The 12,278-nt window shown below is 33.9% G+C and overlaps 1 protein-coding gene across 1 annotated transcript; it reads left to right on the top strand.

Moving 5' to 3' along the window:
* The first annotated feature begins 887 nt into the window (after positions 1 to 887).
* Positions 888 to 6,441, top strand: LOC130966243 (uncharacterized). The gene is made up of 8 exons (XM_057891028.1): positions 888 to 1,504; positions 1,570 to 1,632; positions 2,571 to 2,655; positions 2,762 to 2,876; positions 5,198 to 5,239; positions 5,541 to 5,643; positions 5,937 to 6,012; positions 6,125 to 6,441. Exons 1-8 carry the CDS (start codon positions 1,280 to 1,282, stop codon positions 6,166 to 6,168), a joined length of 753 nt encoding a protein of 250 aa, XP_057747011.1. The 5' UTR covers positions 888 to 1,279; the 3' UTR covers positions 6,169 to 6,441.
* The last annotated feature ends 5,837 nt before the right edge of the window (positions 6,442 to 12,278 follow it).

Genomic DNA, 12,278 nt, shown 5'->3' with positions numbered 1-12,278 from the left:
AGCTTTCCACGCGTATGCGTACATCACGCGTACGCGTACTGTATGCGTATGCATGTCTAAACAATAGGCAACTATGACAAATCTTATATCATTTGAAGCTCCGGATGTTAGCTTTCCAACGCAACTGAAACCGCCTTATTTGGACTTCTGTAGCTCAAGTTATGATTGAGTAAGTGCGAAGAGGTCAGGATTGACAGCTTTGCGATTCCTTCATTTCTTCATGAGTTCTCCATTTCTACATGCTTTTTCTTCATTCGCTCAATTCCAATCTTTGCCTCGTAAATCTGAAATCACTTAACAAACATATCAAGGCATCTAATGGAAACAAGATGAATTAAATTTAGCTATTTTAAGACCTAAACAACATGTTTTCACTCTTAAGCACAATTAAAGGAGAATAACAAAAACCATGCTATTTCATTGGATAAATGTGAAAAAAAGTGATAAAATCCTCAAAATTCAACACAAGATAAACCCTAAAAGTGAGGTTTATCAATACTCTGTTAGTAGTTTAGTCTCACTCTAATTATTATGAAAAAATTTCATTCTTTTATTTTTAAATATTTTCTCTCACTACAAGAAAAATACCCATTCAGCCACACTTTTTTTAAGCTACATTTGAAAAGCGTAGCCTATTCATAGAATAGGCTACGCTTTTCTCCGTGTTGCCTTTTTATAAGAGAAAAGGATACACAAGTGCGGCATCATTTAAAAAGCGTAGCCTTAGGTATTATAGAAATCACTTATAAAGCGTAGCCGTAGGTTGATATTTATGGGTTCATTTTTCGTATCAAAGAGAACGCTTTTTAAAAGTAACTTATTTATTATGTTTTGGGTGCGCTTTAAAAGTGATGCCTAATGTATGTATGGCAAATCCCTAACACTTAGTAAATTTTTTTGTTCCCCTTTCAATTTCCTCCAGAAGAACACACACCCACGAGACACTTCGCGCATAGCAAACCCTCTTCCCTCCAGAAGCACACCGTTTCGCCATTCTCACCTTCGCACATAACCCTCACCTTCGCCAACCCTTTCGCACACAACACACCCTCAAATAAACTCAGCAAAAATTTGCCCTCACCCAGTCACCCTCACTCACGTGACATACACCCTCATCCTCACTCCACCCACACACGAAAGAGGGAAGAAATCTGAAAGGGAGAACGGGAAGAAGAAGAAAAGTGAGGGAAGGAAGGAAAGGACGACGCCGGCTAAGGCTCCGCCGCCGTCGTTGTCGAGCGCCAGTGAGAGAGAGAGCTCGAGGAAAAGAGAAAACGCGATGGAGGAGAGAAGAAGGGGGTGCTCCGTCGCCACTGAAGCTCCATCGCCGTTGCTAGGGCTTGTTGCCATCGCCGTTCTGCCACCGTCGGGCTGCTGTGCTGCCACCGAGGAGCTCAAAGGGATGTCTCGCCACCGTCGTGCTTTGTCGCCAAGTTGTTGCGTTGTCGCTTATCTCTTCTTCACCGTCGCCGCTCATCACCAGCGTCGTATCCTCTGTCACCAGGTAAACATTCTCTGTTCTGTATCCTCAATTTCTCGCTCATTCTCTAACTCGCTCTCACTTTTCAGTTCGAAAGTGGGTATGGTTTTGATAGTGATGATGAACTGCAACGGCTAATTAAGATAGAGAAGGTATGTATCAATTTTCAATTGGTTCTGTGAATTTTTGGGGGTGTTGGGTTCGAATTTTAGGTTTTCAATTAGTTTAGCATCTTAAGAAAAAATTAGTGAAAAGAACAGGTTTCACACTGAAATATTTTGATTTATGTCTTGGTTCATACGCATTCCTTGAACATAGTGGTTGCTTTCAATTTCTAGCTTCAAGCTATATTCCTCTCTGATGCTTTTCAAATGCTTTTTTTGGTTATTTTTCATAGATGCTTTGAATTTTAGTGATAATAGCCAATTAAAATGTGTCAAAAAAATAACAGCAAATGGGAAAAAGGGAAAAACTTGGTCCTAGAATATATAATACTGTTATTTGATGAAGCACACTGGAAATAAGAGTTTTATTAGCCGAGTTTTGAGTCAATTATATTACATATGGATAAAAACAGCTGTATAAATTCTTATGTAGCTTCTCATTCTTGTTGCAATTAAACGGCCATTCCTTACAAAAAGAATTGCAATGTATTATTATTTAATTACGTATCCAGAGAAAATAATAATTTTGCAGAAATTCCGTTAAAATTAAAGGGTTACTATAAAACTAATGAGTGTGAATGAATAAAGTAGGAAGAATTGGATGGAAATATTTATCTGTGCTGCTGCAGTCTCTAGCCTGTTATCCACTTTCCTAAAATTATTTGATTCTGAGTACTCAGGCCCTTGCTAATTAATAACATGGTAGGGTAGGGTTCCACTGCAACTTTCCTCTTATTCCCCCCTGTATTGTCGTTTCTTTTAAATACTATATGTAGTTAGTTAGTCCTTTATGGAAGACATGCATAACTTCCACCAAAGCTTCCAGAAATTTGATTCCTTGCCTACGATTACTACTATAGTACTAATTGTCAAGCATTTTTTGTGTTTTTATTAATTTCTTTTTCTCCAAAGCGAGCTTGATGCAGCTGCCACCAAGCTGCAGAAGGTTTATAAGAGTTACCGTACCAGAAGAAACTTGGCAGATTGTGCTGTGGTGGTGGAGGAACTATGGTTAGTTTTTCATGAAAACATGCCTTTTTTTGTTGGTGCGCCCTAGGTGTTTGATTAAATTTCTATCTTATACATGTAAATAATTAAATGTTTTTGAATGATGAAGGTGGAAGGCATTGGATTTTGCTGCTCTTAAAAGGAGTTCAGTTTCATTCTTTGATGTGGAGAAACAAGAATCTGTTGTGTCAAGGTGGGCAAGGGCAAGAACAAGAGCAGCTAAGGTATGTTTTTTTCCAATTCATCATGATTAAATTCCAATATAAAAATCAGGCTGCAACTAACCCAACCAACAACACTAACTTCATCTAGTTCTCTTCTTAATCTTAATTAATTTGATGTGATGTTTCCTTATTATATATAGTTCTACGTTCCTAGTAATCTTAGTAGAAAGTAATTAGCTGAAGTTGCTGATTATTTGTTGAAAAGTGGTAGTTAATTACTGCACTCACCTAACTACATCAGCTTATAACTTTCGAGAGGTAAAATATCTATATAAAGGTATTGATGCTTTATTTGAATGTATTGATTTTTGTTTATCTATATAAAGACTTGTTTTTGTTTTTGAATGTTGGATGATCTGTTTTGTTATGGTAAGAAATATGCATGCTGAGATAGAGGTAGGAAGCCTGCGCGTTTTGTTAATAATGTTGCTGGTTTGATTTATGAGCTTATTGATTGTGTGCTCCTTCGGGTGATTTTGCACTTGAGCTGTTTGATGAAATGCACAATAGGCTTATACATGTAAAATCCAAGTTTGTTAGAATGCAGAATTTGTTGAAAGGCTAAAAGCCAAGTTTCATGATTGAATTAATTGATGATACATGCTAATGATTATTTGAGATGATGCTGGTCTATTTGTTATATATAATGCAGTAAATTGATGATAATATATGTGAATTGTTTGAGTGATTTGTGGCTGGATTGCTATGTTGAGTAATGCAGAAATTGTTGATTTCATATGAGTACGCTTAAATGTAAAAAGTGACAAAAAATGGTGATTTATTAATCCGGAACACTTGGAGCTGATTTAATCTTTCCAATAAGTTACAATAGGTAAAATAAAGTTTGAATGCAAGGTTAGAGTGAGTGAAAAGCTAGGAATCAATTTTTGACCTCTCAAAACCCGAGGTTACATGTTGCAGAATTATGCAGTTTCGGGCAGCAATTTGTGAACAAAACTGGGAGCAATCTAGCCACTCAAAATGAGTAAAATTATTTTTCTATGAATCCTTAAGATGTCTAGATTATTTCCCTAAAATTTCAGAATTTTCTGATGTGTGGTTTGGGAGATATGATTTTTATAAAATGGTCATTTTCTGCAGAAACAATGCTGTACGAATTCTGGAACAGCAACTTCAAAACCACATATCTCAATACTCTGAAACTCTTTGGAGGTGAAACTAAAGAGGAATGAAATATTAGGATGTCTAGTATTTTATGTCCAAATTTCAGGACAATTTTGAATTTTATAGAGAAAGTTGTGTCTTCTGGAAGCAGGGCTGTTCACTGCTGCGACAGCACCCTTTCCTTAAAACAAAACCATATTTCGAGAGGCATAACTTTTTCTAGAGAAGTGAAAATGCTCTGAGACTTGAACTGGGTGAAAGATGGGTAAGTCTGGTTCAATCACACCAAACTTTAGGAGAATCCAACCAAAGATGGATTTTATATGATTTTTCTAAATTGGTTACTGCTTGCTGTTTTTCTGAAGTGTACTAAATCAGTAGCCGGTTTTTAAAAAATCATATAAAATTAAATTCTTAGAACGCAGTTGCAAAACTAAAACCAAAGTACACTTTAGGATTCCTATTTAAAATAAATAATAATATATTAGGATTTCTTTTGTCCCCTTTTTTTTATATGTATAATATATTAGGTATATGTATAATATGTTATGCCTCTTATATTTGCATATGGTTAAGTTAATTGCTATGGCTGAAAATCATATGTTGTTGGCTTTATTGACACTTTAACACTTGAAGTTGTGTTGTTATGGCTGAAAATTATTTGTGCAATTCTGGTTGTTGTAATTCTAGTTTTGTGCACTTCTCTTTGCTAGAATTCCTATTTTTTTGCACTTTTGAATTTGTGTCTGGATTTGTGCATCTGTTTATCTTTGTCTATTACCCGTTTATCTGTTTATCTTTTCTCCTCTGCTTTCTCGCAAGACCCTTCATCATACCCTATCATCCTGATGCTAGCTTCTGTTCCTGATGTTGCCATCACTAATCCAGTGTGTTGATACATGTGTAAAATTCTCCCTGTATCTGTGATTCCCTTATAGCATTTTATTCAGTTTTGTTTTGAATTTTGAAATAGAAAACTAATTATGATTTTATGTATTATTCCTGACATTTTCTTTTTGTTCAATAATTTTCTGTTTGATGATGAGTTCTCACACTTTCCACCTTCACAAGCTAAGCTAAATTGATATACATTGATATCACCGGGTCTTTCACCCTTCTGATTAATTTTTTTTTTACTTTGGGTCCCTAACTTTAATTATTTAACCATTTTTCTTGTTCTTATTCTTCTTTTTCAGGCAGCTAACCTCCGTGAAAGGTTCGAGCAACACAGACACGTGGTTCGTTTCTCATCCAACATTGCATTCTTTTTAATTAGTGCTAAATTAAGACTTGAAATATGTTGCATTTGACTACTTCCTACTACAATACTTGTTATTTGTTATAGTGCGTATTCTTAATTTGTATGTGTTGAATTATGAAATTGAAGTGATCAATGTGACTAACAGGATTTGTTAAATGGCATTTGTGCTTCCAAGAAAAGCAATGTTCGATTTAAAATAAATGACATTTGTGCTTCCAAGCTTCATTTGCAATTGCATTTTGCCATAGCCATTGCTTACTCTCCTTTATTTGGTGAAGCTTTCATGGCCCAAGACATTGGTCAATAAGTGGTTCAATATCAAGTGCAAAACTGATAACTTTCAAGCAGATGATGATGTTGATGATGATGTCCTTTATCAAGGTAATTGACCAATTTTTCACATGGCTTCAATGCAATCTAGGACTCTAGAATTGGGATTCTTAGCTTTCATTAAAAAGATTGTTTTTTATTTACTTTTTAAATGGCTAGACTAGTTAATTATACGTATATCTTTTCAATAATACAACCTCAATTCTGTTTAGCTTTTGTGAGCAATGTTCTTTTCTTTTCTTTCTTTGTTTATCTGATTTACCCTTAGTTTGTTTTCTTGTATTTTTAATCTTTAATCTGATACTTGCAATTGGAACATGTGCTTCATTTGTTGCTCTTGCCAGGCCTACTTTTCAGAATTCATTCGGTTCTATGATTTTGTTTTCTTCATGTGTCGCGAGAATGGTCAAAAGAATATTTGTAAGTAGCCCGGTCATTTCCTTTAACATAATCTTGTATTGATTGCGTATGGTGGTGAATCAGTATGCAAAATCCTTACATGCTTCTCTTTTTGAATTATGATAATTTGCAGCTGTAAGCAGTAACTGCTTGGAAATTAGTTCTTGCTGGGAATGAACAAGGGAATGAACACTGATAAAATTGTTAAGGCCAAGAGTTTTCTTGATGGTGATGAAGATCAGCATGAAAAAGATGTGTTTGAGAAGAATTTGAAGGTGCTTCAGAACATTTTTTAGTCATTATGCCAAGATTAGAAGATTAACGATTTTCTGTTTGTTAAATTCTTTTTGGATATAGAGTGCAAACTTTGCATTTTAATTAATATGTGATACAAGTTTCATGTGACTTAAATTATCCTAAGTTATATTTTGATTGTTAATTGCTTCTTAAGATTATGTCTTTGAATTGTGTAAGGATAATTTTTATTATTTAAAAAAATTATTTAGTATAATTATGTGTTTAATTTTATTTTATAATATTTAACTCATTTAATTAAAAATGTAAAATTATATATGTAATAATATTATTAAATATTATGTTGTATAAAAAATTATTAGAATATTATATATATATAGAAAATTAAAAAAAAATAATGAGAGACCTAAGGCTACACTTATATAGAGTAGCTATGGTTATACAGAAAATTAAAAAAAAGAGGGACCTAGGGCTACGCTTATAAAAAGTAGCTATGGTATACAATGTGGCTACGCTTTACAAGTGATGCAGTAGCGTTGAAAAGCGTAGCCTATTCTGAAAGAATGAAAGCTGAAAAGCGTAGCCTTTGGTCCTGGACAGCATCACTTGAAAAGCGTAGCCTATTCCCAAACGTCAAAAGCGTAGCCCTTGGTGTAGAAAAGCGTAGCCTTTGAGAATAGGCAACGGGCGAATAGGAATCACCCCAAAAAGCGTAGCCGTAGCCCAAAAAGCGTAGCCGTAGCCTAAGGCATCATTTTTTTTTCACTTTTGGCTACACTTTTGAAGTGTACCTGAATGGGTGTTTTTCTTGTAGTGTCTTGATCAATCTTTTTCCTTTTTTGTTTTCTTCCTTCACTAATCAGAATATCATCTCTTTTGAGTTTACCAAAATCCTAGTTGAATTGAAAATTAAGTTGGATTGGTCTAGTGGTTAATTTATTAATCCGTTTAAATAAGTGTTGGGGTTCGATTTCTATCTTATATATGTAGCAAGTGGCAAACCTTAAATAGAACTTAGTACCGTAACGGATTAATTCTTAATTTGTCAGAATAAAAAATACCGTGAGAAAAAAATCTAGTTAAAATATCAATTCTAAAATTTTCTAAAGGCGATGTACTAAAATATATAAAATTTTTTTGATTAAATAATTCTTACAATAAATAATAGTAGTCGGTTACTCAAAATAATAATGATGAGCAAGGTTTGAGATTTTCCTCTTCAAATAATGTGAGAAAGTTCAATGTCTCAGACTACGACGTATGTTATTTAGGCCAGCCTATTACACAAAATATATTTCAATAATAAATTCTTAAAACGGTTAATTTATAGTATTTCTTAAAATATTTTATTTTATTAACTAATGCAGAGAAAAAAATTTTACTTGCTGAGAAATAAATATTAGAGTTGAATTTTTTTAATCTTAAATATGATTAAATAATAGTAATTTTTTATATTTATAATATATTAATGTTAATTCATATACTATTTAACTATCAATTCGGTCTTTAAAATTTTTAACATTGGTCAAAATAGTTTTTGAATTTTAAAAATAATTAAACTAATTCTTGAATTTATAAATCATGAATCTTTACTTGTGCCTAATTTAATAATTCGTTTATCTCATTTTATATATATATATATATATATATATATATATATGGATTTTAGCATTTTGATAATACTTTTTTTTAAGTAACACATTTTAAAAAGAAATGTTTAACAAAAAATATTATTTTAATTTTAACAACGCTTTTTAAAATATGATAATTACCGTAGTATAATCATACTAAAATAACTAATACTGTATTGTAAATTGTTATCGTTTCAAAATTGTTTATTATTTGAATTAAGTTTAAATCGTTATTTTTTTATTCTTAGCAATAATTTGAATTTGAATATTATGATAGGCAATTTGATTGATGTTGAAAATTTAAAAAAAGATTATAAAGAATATTGCTAGAATTTAACTATTTTTATGTGTTTAAATTATGATTAAATTTTTACTTATCATATTTTATGAGAATAATTTTAATTTATTTTATTTTATTTTACAAAAAAAAAAATTGAAACACTAGTTGCAGCCTAATAATGTGCCAAAAGCAACGCGAACTAGAAGTTTATGTTCATTTTTACTTTGACGAGCTAGGCTAGCCTGCTCTGATTTTGGGCAAATCTTGCTAAGGTAGGCTACCATCTTCAATACTCCTAATTGTCATATTAATAAGTACGTGCTCATAAAATTTGAAGGTTTGTAAATAACTTAAAAAGGGGTTGAATTTATGACCACCTTTTAAACTTCTTTTGCTTTTATTTTTGACTAGAATAGAATTTTAGTTGCTGAAAAGTCTGTCAAATTGAGATTTCAGGAGAAAATGTTATTTTGTCTCTTCACAACGCAATCAAGAACAGAACAACTCTTAGTTTTTGGATAGCTGTGACTTTTGAGAAATAGACAATGTAGGAGATATTTTTATTGTCTCATATCGAAATAAAACAAAAGAAGAGTAGAGAAGATATAATCACACGGCCATGTATCCTGGTTCAGCCACTTTGTGCAATGTGACCTACATTCAGTCTCCTCACAACAGTTGTTGAATTTTCACTATTTTTCACAATGCTTACAAACACCAATTTTTCTAGGATTCAACCCAATCCTATTTGGGACAAACCCAGCTTTTACCCAAGCTAGATTTGACTAGATTCTCTCCCTAGAGTTGCAACCACTAAGTGCTCACTTATCTTAGTAAGGAAATCCCCTCAAGATCATGTGTACGAAACAGAAAAACAAACAAAAGAGTTTTGACATAATTTTCTACCTTTTTCTTATAACTCTCTTTGCCTTTTCTCTCAATGGCTTTTATTGATTCTTCACTTAATTCTTTTTTTCATTGAAAAGAAATAAAGAAAGATGAACACTGAAAAACAGAAAATTTAATGTAAACTCATGAAGGAGAAGAAAGGATAACTTGAAAGCTATAAAGATTCATGATGCATGAGCTTCTTAAGTACTTTTCTTATATATTTCTAGATAGAATTCACTACTTGTTGCTTGTTTATCATGTGTTTTATATGAAATTTTATTAGTACTTTGAGTCCTTTGGTTTGTGATTCAATTACAGGAAAATGAAGGTGAAAGAGGAGCAAAGTACAAGCAAAAGAAAGCAACTAAAGAAGCATCCGATAGGAGATAGAGGGCTCGCATGCCCCATGCTAGACAGGTAGCATGCAACACGCCCCAAGATGGAGACAGAGACCTCGCGTGTCACACGCCACAGAAGGGCATTGCACGCCAAGGCAAGGAAACAGAGAAGAGAAGAGTGCAAAGCATGAAGGGCGTTACACGCTACACTTACGCGTTCCACACGCCCCTTCATCCAATCCCAAAATTCATTGTTTGGTGGCGTGTGACATGCCAAGAAATTGGCATTTCAAGCATGAGAAATCGGTGTTGCACACTGGGCCAGCTTTCCAGAGGATTTGATTCGAGGCCATTTGAGTGAGAAACAGGCGTGCAACACGCCAAGGAAGTGGCATGTCATACTCCACATGAAAAGAAGGCCCCTGGATGTTGCATGCATGGCTTGCAACACGCCAGGAACAGTGGGCGTGCCATTTTGAAACGCCTTCAACACAAAACTCGCGTGTACGCATGCCACAAGCGTACGCGCAACACCTGAATTTTGAGCATTTGCGCATACACATGCCCCACACATACGCACAACGCATGGGAATTTGAAGACTCATGCGTATGCATGCCTCAGATGTACGTGCAATCAAGGATTTTTGTAGGGTCACGCGTATGCATCCCTCACGCGTACGCGCGACATGATGAACAGTTGGCGTGTAGCATGCCACAAAAGAATGGGCGTGCAGGGATGGCACGCCTTCGAAGACTCTCTTTCATGCATTATTTTGGGCGTGAAACACCACCTTCTTGGCGTGTCACACGCTATGTTTCACCTTCCAAGATCATGTTTCATTTTGTGGCGTGTCGAACCCCACAACCTGGCGTTACACGCCGGGCCAAATTTCCAGAGGAGTGTCTTAAGGGCCCCACTTTGAGTCCAGGAACCAGAATACAAGGGCGTTACACTAACAAGAGAAGATGGGCGTTTCACACGCCCAATGGAGGGTGTTGCACGCCAATGGAAACCAACACCCAAGAATCGTGTCCCTTGCATGAAAAAGCATGGCATTCACATAGAAAGCGTGTCACTTGGCCCAATCTTCCCAATTAATCTTTTTTGTTACTTCAAGCACATTCAGAATGCAATTTGGGACCACTCTAGCATGGAAGAAAAGATATAAAACTCAAGATTTAATGCAGAATATTAAATTTTATTTTATTTTGTTTTGAATTTAATAATTAGGTTTAGTTTTTTTCTTTAGTATATAAGGTCCTAAGAATACTTTGGAGAGACCTTCAGATCTTTTACAGCTTTTGAATCCTAGTTTTTTATTTTTGAAGCATGAGCCACTAATTTTCTTAGTTAAGGTTAGGAGCTCTGTTGATTCCTATGGATTAATGTTATAGCTTTTCTATTTTGATTTATACATTGATGTTTTCTTAAGAAAAAGTTTTCGTTCTTCATACCAAAGATTTGAATGTGTTGGAAAACAATTCTCTTCTTATTTGAATTATGTTAAAACCTTGGAAAAGTGATTAATTGAATTAAGTTTGAAAACTTCTTCTCATAATTCTTAAGTTTTGGATTTGGATCTAATAAGTGACATTGAATCAACCAAGTTTGATTATTGAGAATTATGCGTTTCTTGAATCAATGAACGGTCTTTACCTCTTGTCTTAATTAATTAATCAAGGAATTCATAATTGATTAGGATTGGAGAAATTAAATTACCAAGAAATTAGAGTTTAATTACTTATGATTTGTCATAAAAACATTATTGTTTAATCAAGGTGGAAAGTGAAAAATGCTTTTCCAGAAGTTTCAACATCTCTGAAACCTCAACTCTTTTTGAATCATATTTTTTCTCAATCTCTTACGACTTGCTTTCACTCAATTTATTGTCTCTCTATGCAATCAGTTTCAAAAACCCTCATAAAATTGGTGTACTTGCCGATGTTTTGTGGAATATAAAATCCGTGACCAATCCAAACTTGTGTGCTCACTCCTTACTTTAACTTCTGGCCGTTTATCCCTTTAATAGAGGAGTAAAGCTTCCAAAACTTGAACTTGGCTTGAATAGTTTTGACTTTTTCTTCTGATTAACACAGCAGCAGCGTAGAGAAGAGATGTGACAACAGCAGTGATTAAAGTAAACATGCAATCTTACCCACTTGCTTTTCTTTCTTTCTTTTTTAATTTTCTTTAAGGATCTGAGTTATTCATCAATACTTTAGCTCCAAATTTTGTTCTTGACCCTTCATTTGTAGCAGAGCTTCATAATTTCTATTTTCTTCAAGCTTTTTGTTTGGTGCATATAAGAGGAAAGCATTTATCCTCTTTATTTATTTTAGGAATAAACTAATATAACAAAAAGATCAATTTTAACATTTATATATAATTATATTTTTTTATTAAAATTTTTGTGGGGGCAAATGCCCCCTCTTTCTTTCACCTCGGTCTGTGCCTAATGGAGAGAGTGAAAGTGAGTTTTAGAAAATATGAGGCAGGAGCTACATGGAGAAAAATCTTTGGTTGAGAGAGTTAGGTGCTATTTTGGTTTGGCATTGGCACTTTGGCTGCTACACAACTCAAACCAAATTGTAGCCAAGTGATGCAATCGTGTAACTCATGCATTAGCCACAAATTACGCATCATATTTTTTTTTCAAAAGTAAGTGATTATATTTCATTGAAAAGGAAGTACAAAGTGTCCAATTAGTGAGAAATAAAGAATTGGGAATCTTCTAGAAATTTTATTAGCTTCAGACAAAAAAAAACTAAGAGGAAAAGGTCCCTTATGGAGTCAAGTGTTCAAATCTTCTATAAATCTCCTCATGATGTTTCATCACCGATTCCAACACTAGCCGAACTTGGATCTTATCACCTTTAAAGATTTCTTCATTT

Source organism: Arachis stenosperma, chromosome 3 (genome assembly GCF_014773155.1).
Source record: "Arachis stenosperma cultivar V10309 chromosome 3, arast.V10309.gnm1.PFL2, whole genome shotgun sequence".
Taxonomy (NCBI): Eukaryota; Viridiplantae; Streptophyta; class Magnoliopsida; order Fabales; family Fabaceae; genus Arachis; species Arachis stenosperma.
The sequence above is the reverse complement of the archived record's forward strand: the minus strand, read 5'-3'. Positions and strand labels throughout refer to the sequence as shown.